This window comes from Oryzias latipes, chromosome 13, assembly GCF_053564925.1.
Source record: "Oryzias latipes strain Hd-rR chromosome 13, Olatipes_Hd-rR_3.1".
NCBI classification, from domain to species: domain Eukaryota; kingdom Metazoa; phylum Chordata; class Actinopteri; order Beloniformes; family Adrianichthyidae; genus Oryzias; species Oryzias latipes.
Window position 1 is genome coordinate 10,493,626 of NC_136249.1, and position 23,441 is coordinate 10,517,066.

Sequence of the window (23,441 nt, forward strand, 5' to 3'; positions counted from 1 at the left end):
TTGTGTTGTGACTTTAGCCGCACACGCGTCTTGTGACTGTGCAGAATCTGCAACTGCTGGTTGAGGCAACACATGTCCTCACGGCGTCCCATTGAACCTCACTCTAGGCCTTAGACACGGCGTTGTTTCCTCCTACACGAGGATTGCAGCGCATTACTTCCTTGTTGTGGATCTTTCAATGTCCCTGAAACAAATGTGTAGCTCTGCCTGCCATTCAAATCTTTCCAGAGAAACAACAAGTGTGTTTCATGCTTAATGTGACGCAGGTCATGCAGCTTTTGGAAAAATAAACACACAAAATCTCAGTCTAGTCTAGTCTAGTGCAAGGCACCACAGATGCATTAGCATATTCATTTTTTGTCCTCAGTTGTTGCAGCCACAGAATAATCTTATTTTGCATAATTTTAGCTTCTCCAACACTGTTTGTAGCACTAAATATGCCTCACTGATCAACACAGACCTCCTTCCTGTTAAATTCATGTGCGTGACACATTATGAAAATGAGTCAAACATTGATATCTTTGGACTTTTCAGTGGCTTCACTGTACTGAGCAAGAGCGGACACTTGTTCACTTTTGCAAGAATGCAAAGCACACCTGTCTTTAACCTTTTGAAATGGGTCCGTTTTGCATCAAACTATTACTCATAGTCATTTTTCTAGTAAATTTCTGAAACCTCCTTGACTTTTCTGACCTGTGGAAGAAAAACTAGAATCTGTTTTTCAGGATTTTCAAACTTCTTCTTGTGAAAGTCTGGTTAGGAACCTGGGGGGGGGGGGGGGGGGGAGAAGTTTGATAGATAGATAGATAGATAGATAGATAGATAGATAGATAGATAGATAGATAGATAGATAGATAGATAGATAGATAGATAGATAGATAGATAGATAGATAGATAGATAGATAGATAGATAGACCACACTTAAAAAACACAATCATTCCTGAAACGAATAAAAACACAATAAATAAATAAATAAATAAGAAGCAAATAAGAACAATCACCTAAAATCAAATTTCCCAGAACATTTCAGTCTGATCAAAAGATAGTAAAAGTTCTCTGGTGCTACGATGGTGTGCTGTGCAGTCTGATGGCTCGTGGGACAAAAGACTCTCCAAGTCTGTCCGTGGTGCAGCGTTGGGACAAAAGTCTGCTGAAACTGCTCTTCCTGTTACTGGAGGCCTCATGCAGAGACATGATCTGTGTGAAAACTGCCTGTAGTTTTTTGTCGCTGCGAGGGACATTTGACCCAAAATGAAAATCACACTTCCTTCTTTTTCAGGCATGGATATTCCTCTCAACTGGTTGGGCAACTGCAGACCGTCACTGCCAGAAAGACCAGTTGGTAAAATAAGTGTTTGCTTGCATCCACATCAAACAATCAAGAACGAGGAAGGTGTACTTTCCAAGACTCCGCCCTCCTAACAGAACTCAGATAAGTCAGCAGCCGGGCAGTCACAACAAGCACGGGCGGCTGTCTGCAGCCTCATGGAGCAAACAGGTATGAAAACAGACAGACTGCCCTTCCTTGACTAGATTTTCAGCCATGGTTTAACCTCATGGTCTTATTTGGGGTTTTTCAGTGAATGTTGTTTCAAGGCTACAGTGGGGGGCGGCCGCTCCGAAACAAAAGGAGGCTCTGAAAGGTTCAGCTCAGAGGGTTGTGATACACCACACTGCCCTTCAAAACTGCAGAGGCCTGGCAGACAGCAAGGAGCACCTCGTCAGCATTCAGAGCATGCACATGAACCAAAGGGGCTTTGATGACATTGGCTATAAGTGAGGGTTTTTTTTGTTTTGTTTTTTATTTTGCTTCAGCTGCAAGAATTGTTCCAAAGGAAAATGGTGGTGTAATTTAGGCGTAAAAAAGAAATGCTATGAGGAAAAACACTTTGATATTTCAGCTTTCTTGTCGGAGGAGATGGTACTGTGTTTGAGGGCCGCGGCTGGGGAGTCGTGGGGGCGCATACCAAAGGCCACAACCATGACTCTCTGGGAATTGCCTTCATGGGCAACTTTAACAGTAAGTCCTCCTTTTTGTAGCTTGACAACAAATTCAATACATTATACCTACTATGACTTCTTTTTGGAATTTCAGGTGACAAACTGAGCAAGGAGGCTTTACTGTCAGTCAAACGGCTGCTGCTGTTTGGAGTTTCCCAGAGCTACATACATCCGAAGTTTGTTCTGTGTGGACACAGAGATTTAGCTAGTACCCAATGTCCGGGAGACAACCTTTACGCTGCTCTGACTCATCTAAGGAGTGCCGCGTAGCTCTCAGGGAGGCGTTCCCTGACTCAACACTAACTATTGTTTCCATGCTTCTACATGAACTTCAAAGACGTCTGTGGTGTTTGCTGTGAAACCCTGCTGCCTCTCTCACAGCAGAGGGAGCCATCACAAAGGAGGAAAGAAAAGCTGCAGCTCCTGCAGAAGAAAAACAAATGGGAGTCAGTTTCATTTCTATCTTGATAGGAATGGGTTCTCATTTTTGATTAAGTGAAATATTTAAGTGAATTGTTTCCAAATGCAATCTAAGTGTTTTTTATTTAGTAACATTTTCATTTCTTTTGACTATGTTGTTGAAAAATAAATCTGAAATGAAACTTTGTTTGTGTTGGACTCTAGTTTTTTTCCCTAAAACAATTCTGTAGTTGGATCCCTTCATTCAGTCATTGGACGTCTGAGCAGATGACACGAAGAGGTGCAGGGCTGTTCAGATTCCAGTGGATCTCTGATGCATGGTGTGAGATGCGTCATCTTGCATAGAATGCTGAATCGCTTTCAGCACAGAAATCTATGCGATCAAATCCTGAAATGAGAATAAAATCCAAGGAGATTAAAAGATTTAAGCAACTCGGCCGAATAAACAGACAGGCACCACTTTGTGTAGCTATATGCTTAAAAAAGAAAAGCCACCTATCATACCAACTGAGCAAAAGGTGGCATTTACAAGCGTCTCATCTGACACATATTTCAGAACAGGAGCAACCTTTAAACGAAGATCACTGTTTTAACTTTTCAGTGTCTGCAATTCTGTTTTTTTAGGGTGTTTTTCTGTTATCGGTCAGTAAATTAAAGTTTGTGTAATGCCCTTAAATTAACAAAGTCTTTTGATTCAATTCACTTCAATTTTATTTGTATAGCCCAAAATCACAACAGTCGTCTCGATGGGCTTAAGGATCATGAATACAAACAATTCAATAGAAAAATTCTAAACTGAACTAACTAAACTAAAAGTGGACATCCCTGCCCCTAGACGCCCCCCCTCCCCCCTCGCGGTAAGAAAAAACTTCTTAAAAAAACGGATTCCGGAGAAAACGAAAAAACCTCAGGGGTGCCCACATGAAGGAGGGATCCTACCCCATGACGGACAGGCGCTTTACCTGAACTCCTAGAGAAGAATTAACTTATCTAACTCCACAACTACATATATAAAGTTCAGCAGACGAGCTCCATCCAGCTGGAGTCGGGGGACAGCTGGGGGCGCGAGTCGAGCCGGAAGCAGGATCCACTGTGCCAAGTGTAAAAGCAGTAGTAGAGGCGAGGCAGAGGCGAGGTACTTGGTCAGGTACAGGAGCACGGACGAGCCAACTGGAATCTGGAAGCACTCCCATGAGTACATGAATGGGAGAGTTCATGAATCGAACTGCACCAAACAGAGGCACAGAGAACTAAATGATTGATAAATTATAAAGAATAGAGGAGAGAAGAGGACAGAACCCCAGTTCACCATACTTTCCCCAGCTTCTGGTAAGGGTTAAGCTTAGGGATCAGTTCAGGGCTAGGCTTAAGGGGGAGGGGAGGGGGTAGAGGGGAGTCTTGTCAGTAGTCTTTGGGTACGGCCGTGGATAGGTTGTAGTGCAAGATCTGGAGGTCCCTTGAAAATATTCGTGTGGTTGCAATGGGATCAAATCGTCCCTTGAAGTGTGTGTGGTGCAAGAGTCAGGTCGGTCGGGTCAAATCGGGTCAGGTTGAGACATGTTGAAGATGAGTTAAAATGCAAGCAGGAAACATATTAACAGTAAAGTAAATATTCTCTGATTACTAGCTAGTCTGGCAATAAGCCTGTCCAAAGAGGAATGTTCTGAGCCTAACTTTGAATGTGGAAACTGTGTTGTTCCATAAAACAAACATTTGACCAACTGAAGAGGAAATAATAATAAAGAAAACATTCAAGTTTTAATTTTGCAAATTGTGAAATCCAATATCTTCAGTAAGGCCCGAAGGCCGTTTTTCATTTTGAAGTTTAACTCTGTAAAGGTTCAACTGTACATTTCCTGAGGCATTTTAAGTATAACTGACAGTTGTGTAATTCTAGGAAACTGTTTTGGGGGGGGAATTAACTGTATGTGAGTCATTACCGACCTAATGAGTCCATCCTTTTTTCCTTCTTCTGGGTTCACAGCATGTATTCAAATGCACTCAGAATAGGCTTTTTGACACCTCTCTGAAGACGAAAGCAGCAAATACTTCTTTTTTAAAGAGGAATGTGGAACGTGTAATTACCTTCCTGCTAAAATGAATCACATCAGAAAGGCTACTCTGTCTTGTTTCTCTAAAATAAATATTTTTGAAAATATTTTTTTATGATTAAAAAATCTTTATTTGTACCCTGATCAATTTTTGTACTGGTCACACGCCAAACTGAGAAGTTTTTGTGCGTGATGGTGCAAAAACCTCAGATGAAGATGTGGCCTGCCTTCGTTAAAACTGAGGCTGAGTTTGACGGGGCGTGGATTTGTGGGCATAAATGCACCGGAGGGCTCAGAGACAGTCATTCTGAAAGACTTATTGAACAGAGTCGGATGGGAAAAACGTCGTGTGATTTTTTTTGGGAGCGGGCTACAAACCAAACAGTCTTGAACTTTTTTAATTGTAATTCTTTTTCTTAATTCGGATTTTTTTTAGAAGGAAAAAAAAGGATCCGAGCTTTGGCACTGGGAACATGCGCATTTGTCGGCGCGCAGATTGGTCAGTGCGTCTTCAGCTTCTTTCCAGGTTGAATCAGCGGTGTGTTCAGTGACGCGCTCTCCTGCCAACTCCACTCTCTTCTGAATGTGAACTCCGCACTTGGAGATGGAGGATCCCACCATTCCAAATCGATTGTTTCAAAAGTCTTCTTTCAGCATCAGTAGCCTGCTGTGGAGGAGAGATGGCGATCAAGAGTCTTTATCTATTTCCCAGAAGGCGCGTTCAACTCAGCCAGAAGAGAGCGCCCAGGAGGAGACAAATGAAAGGAGCACTGAGATCCCAAAGCAGCGCGCGAAAGTGGACCCTATAGTGGCTGTGAAGCAAGAACGTGTTAAGGTGGGGTCAGAGAAAAGCAGAGGATCAGAGGAGAGCGTAAAGCCCGAGAAGCCTCCTTTCAGCTACAACGCACTTATTATGATGGCGATCCGCCAAAGCCCAGGACGGAGACTCACGCTCAACGGCATCTATGAGTTCATCATGGAAAACTTTCCGTACTACAGAGATAACCGCCAGGGGTGGCAAAACTCAATTCGGCACAACCTGAGTCTGAACAAGTGTTTTATTAAGGTGCCTCGCCACTATGATGACCCTGGAAAGGGAAACTACTGGATGCTGGACCCCTGCAGTGAGGATGTGTTCATAGGGAGCACGTCCGGGAAACTACGGCGCAGAACCGACGCTTCTTCCAGGTTCAAACTTGGCGTAAAAAGAGGAGGAGGTCGACTCATATCCACCACCGCAGCAACCAGTGTCACCTTGGCCGCCGCTGGTTCGTTTTACTGGCCGGTGCCGCCGTTCTTACCTCTCCAAACACCGGCGCGCGCGCAACTTAGCGCAGGAACTTACGCAGGCGCTCAGCCCCGCTTCTCAAACCATGCTGCATCGGTGGTTTCTCAGCGGGCCCGGCTCAGCGCAGGACCAGCAGAAGCAGACCGGTTCGTGCACCAGAAGATGTCCTACATTGGACTCAGCTGCGCACCATCCCGTCGCCATCAGATTGGCACCGCCTTCGCTGCGTCCATCCCTGCAGGCTCTCTGCCACTCTCTGACCCGTGTCCTTTTAACATGATCTCAGGACAAGCCAGTTACTTTTACTCCCACCAGATACCGTGCAACGCCGCATTTGGCGCGTGTCAGGATGAGTGCGCCTCATCCAAAACCCCGCCGGGAGAGTTTTTATCCAGGAACGGTTACCCAGACCTTAGAGGATGCTGCAGTGACTTTCCAAATTATTGTCCTCAACTGAGTTCCAACCCCAACCGGCTTTGAAACTTAATATAACGCTTCTACAGACTGCTGCAGAAAAGTGAAGGAAACAAGGGACCCATAAAACAGCAATTAAAAAAAAGTGGCACTGCTGACTTTAGAGCCAATTCCATGAAGGCTAAAAATATACTTTGCATTTTCTTTGGAAATAAAAAAATATTTGAAGAAAAAACGGCTGGTGAGCAGTACCTTTGCATAAGCAAAAGTTTGTCATTTACAAAGAATATGCAAAAAGTTTCTTCCTAAACGCAGAAAAACAACAGCACTGATCATTCAAGATCTTGTCAACGGTCTGATCATTTCTTCAGAAGTTTGTCCTCTTATCCTTTGACTTTTTCTCACACATGCAAGTGTCAAGATATCTTGGAGGGTCTACGCGCATGTCAGCCTGACATTTCAGGCTCTTTTGCATTTCAAAAATGAAATTTTAAAAAGTGGAATGACTTAATTTGAAGTAATTTATTTCAGCCATCATGTTAAACAAAACATTACAAACCAAAATCTTTTACTTTAAAAATTTTTGGAAACAGGTTACGTTTGCTTCTAATCAAACTAATTGAACAAAGTTTTGTTTAAAGAGCTTTAAAAGTGTGGGTTTGGTTAGAACAATTACTGTGTTTAATTGCACTGAAATATTTCATTTGCTACACTTATTGTCCAGGATTTTGCAACTAATATATATTCCATTGCTAATTACCTAACATGTAATTAGACGATAAATAATGCATTTTTAATTGTGTTTTCTTTTCACCTCATTAAAGCCTTACTGTTGTTGATTGTTCTTCTTTGGCTGTGTTATTAAATGTTGCACTCTGGAGATTTGAGCCCGCACAAACTCTGTAAATGAAACAATTAAAGGCTTTTTTTTTCTTATTTTAAATCATTTTTTCTGGCAGCCATTTTTTCTGTAAGTGTGCAGCGATGCAACTTCAACAAGCAGTTTTTTTGACTCATGTCACCATTGACATCCCTGCCTGTGTACACCTTCTCTCACCTCTCCTTCCCATTCTCTCCAAACCAAGAAGTTATGACAGGAGAGATTGAAGCCCCTCTCTGGATGGTTGCCTTGCTGCAAACAAAAGCTTCTTTGTTTTTGAAGAACCTGAAGCTGTCACACTCACAGTTACATTTGGTTAAAGCAGACAAACCCGGATCAGGTAACTGTTCTGTTGGCAAACTCATTGCTCTACATAGACGTGAAGATTCAAAGATAGTCTGGTGTGAATACTTGCAGTGTGGGTGCAGAGAGCTGCTGTGGATCAACAGGTTTGTGGTGTCAACTGTTTTATTTCCTGAAGTAAGGGGATACTGCTGCTTCCCTGCTGCATCCCAGAAAGATTATTTTATGATCATTTACATTGGCACAGCTTGATTAACTGGAGACAAATATGAAAATAATACGTTTTTCCCCAGGCAATGGGGTTCTTGCAGGATAAAAGGATGGCCCTGCAAAAAACACAGATTTTTGTTGATGTGCTCTTTTAATTTTTGGATTTTTAAATGAAAAAAACTGTTTAATTTAAGACTTAAAAATAGCAAATGTTATCCATCCATCCATCCAAAGGAAAACCCTTTGAAATTATACAAAGTAAAATACAAAATCTTTCTTCTTCACAGATTTGAAATGGTTGCACAAATTCAATACATTTATATGTTTTTTAAGTTTCACTTCACTTTTTATTAAGTTTGAGTTCAATCCTAACATATACACAACAATGCTTACTTTATTGTTAAAGAGCACAGTTTTTGGGCCTCAGGTTGGCGGCATAAAGATATTTTACACTTAACACTTTGGAAATCAGTCCACACACTCTCCATACTGAACAGCACACAGACGACCATTATTTAGAGCAAGAGGTTTCCACAGGTAGGGCTTTAACCTTTGGTGTAAGGTAGTTAGATTGTGCACATATAGGCGTCTGCCTGTCTCTTACCAGAAAGCAGATCTCTTAGTGACTCCACTGTTGCGAGGCATGCAGCCTCTATTTCTCTTTTTATCTTACAGACACAAATTTCATTTTCTTAAAGAGTTAAACAAAAATGTAGCTGTTATTTTTCCATCCTTGTTGAGGCATCTCCTTCAAATCTTCTGTCCTATGAAGAAGCTTTCAGTTTTTATTATTTTTTATTTTTTACTCTTTTATTGACATTATGCAATGAGGGGAAAAGATAAGCAATAAATAGATTAATATGTTATCAGAATCCTTTAATCAACATTTTAGTTGTTAGAAAAAGTCTACTAAAAAACTTGAGTTGTGGTCCTACAACTATTTGTAGTTTTAACGGTTTACTCAACAAACTTGAAAAAAAGCCCAAAGGGATTGTTTGTGTTTGGAATTGGTTTCCTTATTTCATAAGTCACAAGATCTCCTTTGGATGTTGGCCAAAAAGGAATTGTGGATTTTACCATCTGAAAGAAGTGCTACAACATTTTTGTCAACGGCTCAGACTCTTTAAGACATCTCTTCAAAACAAAACTTATATTAGACTAACATTAGATAAATACACCTGCTGTAGATCTCATAGAACTCAGTTGTGAGAGTTTCTAAATGACACTATAATGCATCTTATAACTTTTTATAATTGTATTATAAATGGTAAATGGCGTATAATTGTACTGCGCTTTCTACCTTCCTTGAAGGCCAAAATCAGTCACCTATTCATACACAGATTCACATACTGGTTTCCTGGTTGCTGAACACTGGCACCAACCTTCCACCAGAAGCAAGGTGGTGTTCAGTTCAGCGTCTTTCCCAAGGACACTTCAACGGTAGGGCGGGTATCGAACCTGCAATCTAACGATCAGAGGGTGACCACCCTACCACGGCTGCCCATGTATGCAAGACATGACAGCAATAAACCTGGAGCCTAAAACTTTTACTATTAAAGTTTTTTTGTATTGTTTGATTTGCAAAATGCAGTTACAAAAGGCCATGTTTATAGTTTCTTGATATTGAATTATATTTTTCAAATAAATGAGTTTAAAAATACTGCTAAAAATACAAATGAACAATGCTGCATCATTTGTTTAGCACCTACAATAATAGATAAGGCAATCTGTGATTTGGAACGTGGCACATATGAAAAAAAGGAAAGGTTATTATTATTATTATTGTTTTTGTTGTTATTAATATTATTACTATTATTGTTGTTGTTGTTATTTCCAATATTTTAATTGTTGTTGTTGTTAATAATGTTGTTGTTGTTTACCAGGCAAAGGTCACAGACTAAGCAACGTCTCTTTTATTTTATATTATTTCTTGATACTGTCAACCTGGACTTTGATATCCTGCAAATGCAAAATAACTGGATAAAAGCAATGCTGAATTTAAATGTATCAAATTGTATTTAATTAATCTTTTTCGTGTATTTATTTAAACATGTTCTATAATGTCGTTTGTTAAATTGCTGCATGAATGCTGGGGCATTCATAACAGTTTTAACTTCGGCTTCAGTAACGAAATTACTAGAGATGGATGCAAGATTAGAATAGAATATTTTAGCTGATGACCGTTGTTTGATTTTTTTTCTATTGTTGCCAAAAAGAATAGAATATTTTTCGAATTTTTGGTTTGCGTCGTAACCCGGAAGTTATTCTATTTAAGCGCGTTAATATCACCGGAAGTGATTCTGTGCACGCGACTGTCGGCTAAAACGTTGTAGACACGACCGACGCACGAAAGAGGCTTTGGAACTTTACTAAACGGTTTTTATAAACCAGGAATCATGTTAGTATCTTCTATTGTGTCTCGATGTTGAGGGCAATGTTACTTTTTACGTTTAGCTGCTAATATGGAGATCGCACTATTAAGCTAGCAGCATTTTCCTTCGAGTTGGTGCTAGATCGCTTTGTGTGGCCTAGTGGGTGGTTTTTAGAAATGTGTTAAATTGGATTACATTGCAATTACTGCATTCTCAAATTAAATTGTTTAAAAAGTTACGTCCAAAGCTAAATTCTGTGATTGTACATCGCGCGAAAGCTTGATGGACGTACTAAGCCTCATTAGCTAATTGCTAATGAGACTGTTAGCTTGCTCTATCCATCATGAGTAAATGTCCTCGTTGTGCGATTGCAGCATTCATTCTTTAGAAAGTAGAAATGTTTAAGCTTCTGCAAGATGATATGATCAAAGTCGTCGGTTATAGACTCATTTTGTGTGAAAGCCAAAGTTTTGTTCTAAATATTTTGTGCGTAAAGAGCCTAAACTCTTTGCTGATCTCAAAGCACACACTGTTCAGAGATTGTTGAAAACTTCAAATGTATCTGGAAACAATAAATGTTCTGTGCTCATTTAAGGGTGGCGGGAGGCTTTAATGTTTTAAAACTTGATCCTTTTATAAAGTCTAGTATTTGTTGACCTTTATTTAGGTAAATTGTTTCTCTATCATCCAGAGCAGCCATTTTTTTTAAAGTAGGTTTTACTTCTGCCTATTTGTAGTGATCATTGTACAAATATAAAGAAATATCGAGACTAAAATGTACTGATTCAATTTATCAATGACCAAAGCATTTATTGTGTGTGTGAGATAATTCCTCAATAGTTTTGATTCCGTCTGATGTAATGTCTCCTGTACAATGGTTTTCTGGTTAATACTAGTTTTGCATGTTTAGTTTTATTTAGATATTTGGTTGTGGTCCATTTTCCTGCTTAAGCACCTTCTGCCTCTCAAATGTCTCTATTAACTGAGCACTTTCAGTCAACAGCTTCAGCTCTCATAAATGCTCTTTTGCAGGAACTGAGACTTTTTTTAGCTGGTTCCACTTTTCAGATGTCTTGCCTATATTGTACATTTTTGTGCTAACTTGACTTTATAAGAAAATGATCATTTTGTTGAGGCACACAGATGAAGCCAACTCTTGGATTCGCATTAACAGTAACTAATGCTTGTGTGTGCATTAAATACGAAAGTGTTGCGTTTGTGTCTTTATATTTATTTTTTAATTTAAAAGAATAATAATAAAAAGGCCCAAATCCAAATAATAGGCCGCCCAAGCAGTCGATGCTTAAACAGTACATCGTTGCTTATTTTGTTTGCTGTTATCACTAATTCAGAACTTGTTTAATCCACAGGAGTCTTCTAACGAAACCTAAGTCAGAGATGACGCCTGAAGAGCTCCAGAAAAGAGAAGAGGAGGAGTTCAACACTGGCCCTCTGTCGGTGCTCACCCAGTCAGTCAAGAACAACACCCAAGTCCTCATTAACTGTCGCAACAACAAGAAGCTGCTTGGAAGAGTCAAAGCATTCGACAGGTATTGGGGGGCTGCTGGTGTAGCGGAGAGAGGTTTAAGTGTGTATTTAGGACTTTTATATGAAGAGGAAACAAACACGAAGAGCTTGCATCTTGATTTAGAAAGTGTTGCTTCACTAAAGCATATTTTTGCAGTCTTTTTTTCTTCTTCTTTCCAGGATTTGAAATAACATGGCGCCTTACAGTGGTTTTATTCTAAAATGTTTCAATTATTCCCTCCTCTCTTTGACATATTCCTTTAATAGAATCAAGAATAAAATACATTCAGAAGAATTCAAATACAAGTAAAACACTAAATATAAGCTCACAAATGTAAGAGATTAAAAAGGCGTCCATAGCATCTCCTCCACATTGGGTACTGTGCCTGATGTGGGTGTGGGGTTTGAATGATTTCATTCTCTGAAGCATTGTTTTGTTTTTTTATCAAGTATGAGTTGAATAAAAAGCCACTTCTTAAATACTAAACCTGTTTTAAGGGTTAGATGTCAACAGCAAGATTTCTATATGTAGTCACTTGTGTAATAAAATCAAATTTTCTTACAAAGCTTAAGCAATGAAGAAGGGAGATTGCAAGATGTTTTATTTCAATAGTTCTTGCATTGTAATTTTCTGATCTTTTTGGTTTTTAAAAGAATAGATTACGTATGTGAGCAAATCCACCTGAGCACCCCAAGATTTCAAATGCCAGTGAGTTATTAGTATGAAGGTAAAAATGTGTCTAAATAGACGAGCTTGTAGATTTGGTGTGAGAACTTGTAATTTACAATGTGAGAACTTGCACACCAAAAATCTGCATCTGTGTGTAAAAATCTTCTGCTGTAAAGTCTGACAAACTAAATCAGAACTGACAAATTCCCATTTAGAGTTACAACCTCCAATCTGGGATTACAACTGCTCAAATGTGAATCTGCTGGCGCACATCACAAGTGCACAACAACTGCGCTCTGACTTCTGACACATTCCTTGTGAGAAACTTGTGTCAAAATTGATCTGTGTACGAAAACGGAACGGGGGGGACAATAGGGTCATGATTAGTCAGTACAGAAAGTTTGCTGACATTAGCTTTAGTATCTTTAGAACTATTGAGCACCTTTATTATGAATCATGTCTCTTAAAATGTGAAAAACTATATAAAATATATTAAACATGGAATTTCTCAGCAGGAAGTCCGAATCTGTGAAGATCTTTCTAACTTTACCAAGTCCTCTGAGTCCTGCACTCTGATTGGTTGACTCCCCCATCCTCTACACACACACACACACACACACACACACACAGAGTTCCAGTTTTCGGACACAGATCAGTTTTTTCCTTGTAGTTGGACCGAACCGTTTCGGTACGGCAATTTCGGTTCGGATCACTTTTGTACTGTTTCGGTTTCTCCTTTTTTTTGTCTGTTTATCCTCTCTCTCCCCCTCTTGCGTTGTCATTTGTTGGTACACTTTGGATTTGTCTGGATGAAAGGAAAGACAATTAAATAAGTCGAATACTGTGTTTCAACATTTTATTTTTACGGAAGGGTTAATGGCCGACAAAGTGTGCGTTATTACTTTTTAACGCACACCGTGGAAGCCTGAACCATCCGACTCGAAGTGCGTTAAAAAGTAATAACGCACACTGAAGGCCATTAACCCGCTTATACCATGGTCACTTACAAAAGCAATACATATTAATCACCTTTTAGACCTTAATTCTTGTTGTTGTTTTTTTCAATTTGGATCGCTTTTTGTGAGAAAAGCGATCCAAATTGAAAAAAACAATTTTAGGAATAAATCACAAATAGGACTATACTATGCGCCGCATCACGTAACACCACAGCAACACCGCTGCAATATATATATATACTGATCTTTCCGATGCGTTGAATAAAGCATCAGTTCAGAGAGAAAGTTCTCCTCTTACCGCTTGTTTTTGTCCAAATGATGAATCAGAAGGTTTGTTGTTTTAAAGAGGCCGGCGCAGTGATACAAAACATTTAAGCTAGGTGACTGGGACTTCTTTTTTCACCGTGCAGTTATCAGGTTTTAATGCACACCCAGCAGCCAATCGGAATCGAGTATTCAGCCGGACCATGGAATAAACAAAGATAGCGAATGCCACAGATAACATATCTAATGTTAACGCACTTAAAATGGCATCACCTGACTACAAGAAAAAAAATGTACAAGTTAAAATGCTTGTGGTTTTTTTTAGGCCAGTGTTAAGTATCCAAAGTTTTTGGTTCCAGACAGCTAATAGTTGTATTTTTTATATAGCAGATCGCCTACATAGGTTAATTTTATTATTGTTATATAAAACCAATAAATGCATTTTACAAGAAAAAATTCTCTGCCTTTTTTTGTATCGAAAAAGTATCGAACCGAGCCCTATGAAATTCCTAACCGAGTTGAGGTTTTAGTGACGTTACCCCCCTAGTTATTAGCTACAAATGTTGGATCATTTAGGTAAATGATGAGTATCGTATGTCAATTTTGTTCTTTGTTGCTTCATTTAAATTCCCAACTCTGCTTTAAATCAACTGAAGAAGGAAAGGAAGAGAAAACATTTACCCACATTTTGAAACAGTGTTACATTGCTGGTTTTTGGATTGAATGTTGAATCATGTGTACCATAGGTCTGCATCTCAGATTGTTTTGACTGCTCTTCTGCTTATCCACTAATGGAATATCCATTTCCTGTTGATATTTATTTGTGTAAACAGAGCGATCATGGAGCATAGTGTGTCTTCCCGTGTTTGTTTTAAACCTGTGGTGGTGCTGAAACGGCTCCGTCTTTGCTGTCATTTCAGGCATTGCAACATGGTCCTGGAGAACGTTAAGGAGATGTGGACAGAAGTTCCCAAAAGCGGGAAAGGAAAGAAGAAGTCCAAGCCGGTCAATAAAGATCGCTACATTTCCAAGATGTTCCTCAGGGGAGACTCTGTCATTGTCGTCCTCAGAAATCCTCTGATTTCTGGAAAATGAACTTTTTTTAGGTGTTTTTTTTCCCTAAGATTGCAAAGCAGTGGATTGACATTTTTGTCTTTTTTTTTTTTGTTTGTTTCTCTTCATTGTTTGGATGAAAAATGTGGCTAAAAAGTTCTTTCCATTTAAATTAGGGAGTAACCAGTGGTTCATCTTTTGTTTTTTCCCTGTTTTTTTTTCTTTTTTCACATTTTAATAATAAAAGCATCGACTGCTGCAGTCTACTTGTTTCCTGTTTTGTCTTTTTGTCAAATGACAGTTCTCCCTTTTAAGTACACAGTTTAGAAAAAATCGTTTTCTTTTTTTTTTAAATCTTTTCAAGGACCCCCGTCTCAAATCCGTCCTCTCATCGCCCCCCTCCCTTAACTCTCCCTCGACAGCATCTAAGGTGTCGGGCTTGATTTCATTGGAAGCGCTCAATATGTGACAAACTGCCGTTTAAAGGCCCGCTGCATTATTGATGAGACCAGATGTGCTGACTGTCACTTCACACCCTCGTGTCTTCATTTCAGGCCGTTCCTCGCTGCCGCTCAGCCCCTCCTGACCACTTTGTTAATTGTCCTAATAGCTCAACAGCGAGTCTCGTGTTACTTCTCTTTAGCAGTTGGTGTCTAACCCGAGCGCCCCGGCCTTCTCACGTTTACGTTCTCAAGTGTAAGTAAACGCTGGCGTGTTTTATGATTTCTCCTGTTGGTTTCGGCTCTCTGATGTTTGAGTCTTTGTGTCCGTGAGGTCCCTGAACCTGCATATCGGCCACTTTAAAGCCTCCAGGTGAGGGGAAAACAAATAGTCGAGGCTTCGGTCTCAAGAAGAGAACTTAAAACTTGCCGTAAGGTTTTTAGCAAAAGCCTCGAATAATCTCTAAAAGTAGTTGACTTTTGTTTTCCAAGTAGAATAAGGTTATTTTACACTTCATTTTCAACTGGATGATACTAAGAGATTTGGGATCTGAACAGAAAATGCTTTATGGAAAAAAAAATCTTGTTTTCAAATCAGAAGAAATCTCATTAAGGCTTTCAGCCACGTTTGTGCAGCTTTTTTTCTTTCTTAGGCTGACCTTGAATCATTTGTGTAATTGTCATGTAAAAGTGCATTAACATCCATACATGTCAAAGATCCTCTATGGCTCTTTACATAGGCGAAATACTACTGTAGACCGGCCCAGTCCTCTTCCAAAATATACCATTTTTGCTTTTACCAGTTAGTAGCAATCAAAATTACATGGAGATGAAGCATAAATGTGTGTAATATAGCACAAATAATGCTGAGTCATCAGAAAAAACTGGAGATCCAGAAGTGAATGAAAGAAGAGCAGCTGAGAAGGACTCCAATGAAAATGGTGTTTTTGATGTTTTTAACGTGTTTAACAAGAATTTAAGTTTAAAACTACATTCCTGAGTATTTCTTCATTCAAACTGGGGGGCTCCGCTCAATTCTGATGCTTCCAATTGGAGACAAATCGATCATGAGCGTCTTTGTTTTCCTCGTCTCAGCTGGAATCTGGATCAAAACGACGTGTGGATACCTGCATAACTGCTCGCCATTTTTGTTGCTCCGCCTATGGTGGCTCAGCATTGTGAGGGGCTGTAAGCCAGCAGGAGAGAGAGTGTCAACGAAGGTAATACCAGCGGAGGGTCACTTCTGCACCGACGGTCCCGCCCACAACTCAGAGGCTAGTTTCTGATGATCTGGTAGAGGGGATGGGAGCGAGGCAGGCAAAGGACCAAACATTTCAGTTTTCTTATTGATGACTTATTATTATTGAGATTTCCAAAAATAAGAATGTCCTCCTGCCTTTGCATGGTAACAAGCAAATAATTTGAGGGGCTCAAGATTTCATTTCAAAATGTGACTTTTATTTTGGGAATGCTTAAAGAAGCTTATATTGATGGTGTCTTAATATTTCTCTAAAATAATTCTAATATTGACTCAAAAATTGGGGGGAAGCCCCGCGTCTAAGAAAATTACACGTTTTTTTTTTTGGCTTAAAATCGGCATAATCATATATAAGGACCACTTTGAACCTTTTCCACGTGTAAGTACACATGTGTCTATTTATGCTTATGAGTAATTAAAATGTTAGTAAGATGGCATCATTTTGTTGTATTTATTTTTTAATTAGTTTATGAATTGATTATTTTAAATAGATTTGATGTATATTGGTATTTTTGTTGTCTTTTTTTTTCTAAGTTGTTTATGGCTGAAATTGGTTGAAATCAACCAATGAGCCAGAAAAGAGCAAAAACGAGCTTTGTGAAGTGAAGCAGGGGGATTTCAACTACCTAAAATCCAGCATTAAATGTAAAGTAAACACAATTTTATGTTATATCGTTTTCATACAGATGATATACAAATTGCCATCAGAAATTAAAAGCATGAATGTGAAAGTTAAAGAGTCTAAGTTTTCGAACATTATGACAAGCCTGACAACACTTAAGTACGGTGGCCCTGAAGTGCAAACCATTCAACAAAACACTCGATACAAAAACATTTTTAAGATCACAGCAACTATTTAAAAAGCAGTATTATATTTTAGAAAAACAAAACAAAATTTCAGAAACCAAAACATAAAAAAGAAAAAAACATTTCAGAAAACAAAATTAATTTCCAGAAGAAAAAAAATAAATATTAAAAAATGAAAAAATTTCAGAAAACAAAATTAATTTCCAGAAAACAAAATGAAATACAAAAAAATGAAAACAATTCAGAAAAAAATGAAATATTAAAAAATGAAAAACATTTCAGAAAAAAATGAAATATTAAAAAATGAAAAACATTTCAGAACACAGAATGAATTTCTAGGAAAAAAAACGAAATCTTCAAAAATGAAAAACATTTCCAAACCGGAAGAGGCGGGTACTATGGGACAACGCTGATTGGATGATGATGTTTGTCAATCATTTGAACTGAAAAGTATTTTAAACGAAGTGATGCCGGATTTTATCGTCCAAACCACAATGTTCCATAATAATCCACATATTTCCATTTACATATTAAATCAAAAATGCAGCAAACAGATAATGAAGGTTTAAATTATTTCTTGAATATTTCGTCTGAAGCAGAACGGTCACCCGGAAGTAGTTTGTGTGGATGACGTCCGTTCTGCAGGTAAACAATATAAGGGAAGGACGATAAAACGTTAACTTAAACGTTAATCTTTGAATATTTAGCGAATGTGATGACAGAACGCACGCAGAAATATCAACACCAACCAGGTTTACAAATGTTTCGAAATGTAGTGAGAGGATTCTGTCTAAAGCAGCAGCTGCGAAGAAACGTGTGTTAAAGACGGCGCACATCAGGAAATGCAGTCCCGCCATCCACAGATAAGGTATGGAGGCACATTTGTTTGATCTAATAAATGTAGCGTTAAACGTGATTTCTAGGTGGGTGTTTACAGACAGATCCAAGATCCTTCAGTCATACGTTAATGACAGGTTACCTCATCAGCTGGAGAGGGGGGTCACGTGGGCAGGATTCTCAGACAGGTGTACCAGCAGCATAAATAAGCAAAGCTGTCAGGTAAACTGCAGCAGTTTGTGTCTCAGAATAACATTTATGAATGCTTCTTATTCACACTATTAAGATCTGTGACTTTAGAGTGTGTCAGTGCACAGAAACATGACAGTAAATGACTGGATGTGCACATCATCAGACATGTACAGGTGTGTAACTAAAGGTGGCAAAGTCTGTAGAGTAAAATAAATCTTTAAAAAAAACGTTTTAGTCTTTCAGGCAGAGGAGGAATACCAAATTGTTTTAGAATGTATTTTTATAAGACTGAAATAATGTATTTTATTCTGAGTTTGGTGTTTTGACCCCTCCCTAATGAATTGCTGGTTTAACCCATTTTCTCCTCATTTTGATGAACTCAACTTTTTCCTGAATGAAAGATGAACGGCAGCTGATGTTTTTCTGTCAGGGATTTTTAATTTATTAATTTATCTCTGTCAGGGATTTCAGTGGAGCTGGAGTCCAGTGCAGAGGAAGCTGCAAGCATGTACGAGCAGGAAGTGGCGTCCCTTACCTGTGCATCTTCCTCTGGATGTGATGCTGAGCAGCAATGTGGACAAAACTTCCCTGACATGACTCTTTTTGATATAGTTGTTAAGCACAAACAGACTTTTCCCAGATGCATTTTTTCCTCTAATAAATGTGACTGACAGGTACGCTGAGTAAATGCTGATTGTAAGCGCAACATTTGATTAACTGCATGAAGAAGCCCATAAAGGAAAATCCACAACCGTTTCTTTGTTTCTGTTACTGAGTAACGTTTTCACGTTAAGTTTTCAATAAATATACTGCATTGCTATGAAACAAATTTGTTTATTTTCATATCCATTATTACAATCCTCACGTCAGCATTCAGTTTTTTCATTGACAAAGAAACATTTCTAAACAACAGCTTTGAAAATCAAACATCAACTTTGTTAATAAAGCTTTAAAACCTAAAATGGTAAACATGGAAAAACTCCTAAATGAAGCAAGTCTAATATGAACATTTTAAACTGGAGTTTTGCTTAAAGGATCATTAAGTTGTTTGGAGTTGTACAAGTGTTTGATGCGATTCCTCAGATGTGATTTCCAGATCATCAGCCCGACACTAAAGCCAGGAATTGTGCTTCGTTTTTCACTCTCCACTGCATCATTTACAACAAATCAGGCTTATGCAGCAGTTTGAAGACTTTTTTTTAAAGGACCTGCAATTTAAACAAAAAAAAAATTAGATATTAAGGTTAAATAATATTTATTGATTACATTGCACATAAATCATGGTGACTTGCCTGTACACTGCACAATGATATGAATGACTTTAGTCTTCTTGTATTCCCATGTAGAGCTGCCATCTGTTCTTCTGCAGCACAAACCTTTCTGGAACTTCGCTTTGAGAAACTTCACCTGCAGAAATATCACATGTTAATTCAATTAAGTATTTTATAAACTTTTAAAGTTTATTTTTAAGTGTCAGTATATGCATATGCATGGTTCAAAAATATACAATGCACTTTAATGTTATTTCCCATAAGAACTTGTTTACTGATTTCAGTCTTAAAGTCGATTTTTAGCAACACTGATGCCATATAATTACTGTAATTACTGTATAAATCACAGAATCAGGCTGGCTCGGAGCTTTTTCTCTCATGTCACCGAAAACGGGAACGGCTATCATGTGAAGACGGTTCGTCTCCATCGGGTTCCTTTTGCGCATGCGCAAGATAAAGAAATTATCTTTTCAAAGCAACACTTTAATTAACATCCTAAAATTAACATCCTTAGAGACATGTGACTGACAAAAGAAAAGATCACAGAATTGATTCTTACCTGAAGATGATTGACAGCGTGAACCTCGCAGCCGTAGACATTAGCGCACAGCGTTCAAAGTAAAAGTGCTCACAAATTACTTCCGGGTGATCGTGTGTCAGGCGAAATGTTAAAAAAATAATTTAAAAGTTCATTAACAGTTTGCTGCAATTTTTATTTGATATATAAATGGGAAATACGTGGATTATTATGGTACATTGTTGTTTGGACGATAAAATCCGGCATCACTTCATTTAAAATACTTTTCAGTTCAAATGACTGACAAAAATCATCATCCAATCAGCGTTGTTCCATAGTACCTGCCTCTTCCGGTTTGGAAATGTTTTTCATTTTTGAAGATTTCGTTTTGTTTTCTGGAAATTAATTCTGTGTTCTGAAATGTTTTTCATTTTTAAATATTTAATTTTTTGCTGAAATGTTTTCATTTTTTAGTATTTCCTTTTTTTTCTGGAAATTAATTTTTGTTTTCTGAAATGTTTTCATTTTTTTAATATTTCTTTTTTTATCCTTCTGGAAATGAATTTTGTTTTCTGAAATGTTTTTTTTTTTCATTTTTGTTTTTTAAGTTTTGGTTTCTGAAATTTTGTTTTGTTTTCTAAAATGTAATGCTGCTTTTTAACTTTTTATTTTTTTAATTGTTGTTGTGATCTTAAAAATGTTTTTGTATCGAGTGATTTGTTGAATGCTTTGCACTTCAGGGCCACCGTACTTATGCCATGACAAAAAATAAATAAAATAGGCCCACTATAACTTTGCATTAATGTATTTTTAATTTAAAAGAAGTAAAAATAGGTTGAATTTAGTTTTTTAGAGCTTTCAAAAACAGCATTAAACAAAAATCAACCGAACAATTTTACATCTGAGCTGTTTTATGCGTTGTTTTAAAAATGACATAGTGTAAAAAATCAGAAAATACTTCTTTGCACTGATTTTTAAGTCACAGACCGAACTCTAATTGTCTTTATTCAATAATCATTATATCTAATGAATCTAACATGGCTTGTTTGTGCTGTATGCAGTACTACAATCTTTTTTATTTACCAGTATGTTTATAAATAATCACACTGTAATGAATCTCATTATTTTTCTCTACATTCCAGTCAATGTAATAATTAATATCTGGAATGGATTTGACTTACTAGTAAACTGTTTTATTTAATAATTTTAGTGCTTGAAATGCAGCAGTAAAAAAATATCACATGATCTTTTGGATTTTTGTCTAGATATATATATACATACACATATGTTAATATGTGTATGTATATATATATATGTGTGTGCGTGTGTGTGGGTGTGTGTGTGTGTGTGTGTGGGTGTGTGTGTGTGTGTGTGTGTGTGTGTGTGTGTGTGTGTGTGTGTATGTATATGTATACATATTTATATATATTTTGCACTTCAGATTTTCCAAATCAGACCAGACACATTTATCAAACTTTCTTGGATTTTTCAGAATAAAGCTACTTTTATTTTTAAAAGTTCCTTTAAATAGAAAAAAAAACGTGTTTATTAACGACATTCTTTATATTTTGTTGTCCTAACGTGATATGTAAGGGCCAAGGCAGATTTATGAATGAGATTCTTGGAGTGTTTGGAGTTGGATCCTCTTATTTTTGTAAGTGTCTCACATCCTGTTTCTCCTGACACGTGCGCCCCGTGTTTTTGGGGGGAGTCGGGAGTGATCCATCCGTGAGCAGGAAGGCAGATGTTTTATTCAGGAGCTGAGCGATAAGAGGGGGAAGTGTGACTCCGATAGCGATCGTCCATGCAGCGATACTGCGAGCAACGCGACACCCCGCAGCGGCAGCGCATCGATCCGGCCCGCGGTCACCCGAGCCGCCGCTTGTTTTCAAGCAGAGCCGCGGCCGAGGCGTCCGAGCCGCGAGGCCGGGAGGGAGGGAGGGACGGCCAAATGGTGAAGTCAGTCAAAACAACAGGGATCAGTTGCATGATCCTCTGCAAACAAACACAAGTGTGCAGAAGAAACTGAACAACAAAGGAGGGGCCCATTCTAAAAAGGAATAAATAAATAAAAAAACATTAAAAGAGAAATACAACGTCAAAGTTGTTTTAACGTTTGTGATCAATATAATCTATATCTTCAGTTCATCTCCTCATGAAGAACATGAACCTTTCTCTCTGTCACCTCTCTGACTCCATCAAAACCCGCATCCTGGTTTGATATGGTAAACGTCAGCACATGTATGACATAAAGGGAGAATTTCAATGACATCACCTTTTAAAACTGTAATTCTTATACCATTATCTCTTTTAATTGTTAGACCATTGTTGTTTGTAGCGTCTATTGGATGCACTGCAAGGTTTTGGCACAGAAATAAGTCAACATTTGATTAAAAGTAATGATTGATTTGATTGGTGTAGTTCAAGCATTCATTGGAGATAAAACAAGAAATCACACAGATAGATCTAACTGATTTCAGAAATAATGACATTAAAAGCAAAAATGTGGGGAAAGATGTCATCTTCTCCACAGTACTCAGAATCATAATTGGAGATTCATAAATGGAAAAGTGATATTGATTTTCATCAAAAAGACACTTTCACGTCGCTTCAATAAGGTTTATCACACATGTCCATTAACAAAAAGGGTTTTCATTAATAAAGCATTGATTATTTCACAATAATCACACATTTTTGGAATTTGTTCAAACGGTCTTCATTTTGTGAAACTCTATAAATGTTCTTGACTTTATTGATATTTGAAAATTGTTTAAGCTCTGCTCCCAAAGCTGCACACCGACACATAGAAACGTTCCTTTGTGCTTCTTCTCAGTTAGATTTGGACATTTTTATGGCCTCCGTTTGTAATCGCCTTCATTTTCTAATGACTTTATCAAAAAATTGCAATGATAATGTTTTACCACAGGCCCTGTAGACGTTGTGCAGTGTAATGTCACACTGAACATAACTTCACAATGCTTTTAATTCATTGATTTTTCTTTATTTATTTATTGAATTATCATAGTTTCTCATATTATTTAGCATATTTGATCTCAAATCTATGATAGGGTTTTAAAAATTACAGGTGATGTCACATTTATTTAATATCTCAGTTTTAGTGATAAAACAGTTAAACCATCAGCATAAAAAATTCTACATTCTTTTTGTTTGTATGAGTAATTTTACAATCATTTGGCAGAGAAGCAGGCAAGTTAGCTGGAAACCTTGAAAACACTCTTCAGTCCATTACAACATGCTGAGGTTGTGCTGCCACCTAGCGGGCTTTTGAAGTATGGCAGAATTGAAGTTTACTGCAGTCTGAAGAGACTCGGGACACATGTGCCCGCTAATTTTTCCGATGTGAAAAAATGATTTACTCAACTATTTGGTATCTCGACTCACTAAAAAGGAGGAAAAATAATAAACAATCTGCAAAATATTTATTGTTTTTAAAACACAACATTCAAAGGGGTGTTAGTAGCCATTTTGAGGTGGGGTTTTTACCAAGTCAGTTTTTGTTGTCCAAATATCTTAAATTTGCAAGAAAATCCTGGTTGGGTCCTTTCTGGACTTTGCATGTTCTTGCTACTCTTCTCCTAGAATTTCAGCTTCTTCCACGGTCTAAATATGTGTTTCACAGGTTGACTGTGACACTAAAATAACCATTAGTGTGAGTGTGGATCTTTAGTGCAAGCTTTGTTCAGACATAT

At 37.9% G+C, this 23,441-nt stretch overlaps 3 protein-coding genes and 1 long non-coding RNA gene across 4 annotated transcripts; 3 read left to right on the forward strand and 1 right to left on the reverse strand.

The window, feature by feature from the left end:
* The first annotated feature begins 1,371 nt into the window (after window positions 1-1,371).
* On the forward strand, window positions 1,372-2,607 carry pglyrp5 (peptidoglycan recognition protein 5). Its single transcript, XM_004075857.5, has 4 exons — window positions 1,372-1,498; window positions 1,581-1,776; window positions 1,902-2,020; window positions 2,096-2,607. The coding sequence occupies exons 1-4, from the start codon at window positions 1,486-1,488 to the stop codon at window positions 2,269-2,271; spliced, it is 504 nt and encodes a 167-aa protein (XP_004075905.1). The 5' UTR covers window positions 1,372-1,485; the 3' UTR covers window positions 2,272-2,607.
* A 2,469-nt stretch (window positions 2,608-5,076) lies between these two features.
* foxg1c (forkhead box G1c) lies at window positions 5,077-6,240 on the forward strand. The gene has a single exon (NM_001160459.1). The coding sequence runs from the start codon at window positions 5,077-5,079 to the stop codon at window positions 6,238-6,240; it is 1,164 nt and encodes a 387-aa protein (NP_001153931.1).
* A 3,567-nt stretch (window positions 6,241-9,807) lies between these two features.
* On the forward strand, window positions 9,808-14,675 carry snrpd2 (small nuclear ribonucleoprotein D2 polypeptide). Its single transcript, XM_004075856.5, has 3 exons — window positions 9,808-9,965; window positions 11,310-11,489; window positions 14,277-14,675. Coding segments are annotated over exons 1-3 (357 nt in total). The 5' UTR covers window positions 9,808-9,963; the 3' UTR covers window positions 14,452-14,675.
* A 4,082-nt stretch (window positions 14,676-18,757) lies between these two features.
* Window positions 18,758-20,151, reverse strand: LOC144981664 (uncharacterized). The gene is made up of 3 exons (XR_013647234.1): window positions 19,774-20,151; window positions 19,236-19,350; window positions 18,758-19,151 (listed from the first exon to the last, which is right to left on the reverse strand). It is a non-coding gene; the product is annotated as an uncharacterized LOC144981664 (long non-coding RNA).
* Between the last annotated feature and the right edge of the window lie 3,290 nt (window positions 20,152-23,441).

Excerpts from the sequence above, each read along its gene's own strand:
- pglyrp5 (XM_004075857.5), top strand. Across the intron at positions 1,777-1,901 it reads TTTGATGACATTGGCTATAA|CTTTCTTGTCGGAGGAGATG; the intron begins GTGAGGGTTTTT and ends TTGATATTTCAG. Across the intron at positions 2,021-2,095 it reads CTTCATGGGCAACTTTAACA|GTGACAAACTGAGCAAGGAG; the intron begins GTAAGTCCTCCT and ends TTGGAATTTCAG.
- foxg1c (NM_001160459.1), top strand. The coding sequence starts at position 5,077 with ATGGAGGATCCCACCATTCCAAATCGATTGTTTCAAAAGTCTTCTTTC.
- snrpd2 (XM_004075856.5), top strand. Across the intron at positions 11,490-14,276 it reads AGAGTCAAAGCATTCGACAG|GCATTGCAACATGGTCCTGG; the intron begins GTATTGGGGGGC and ends CTGTCATTTCAG.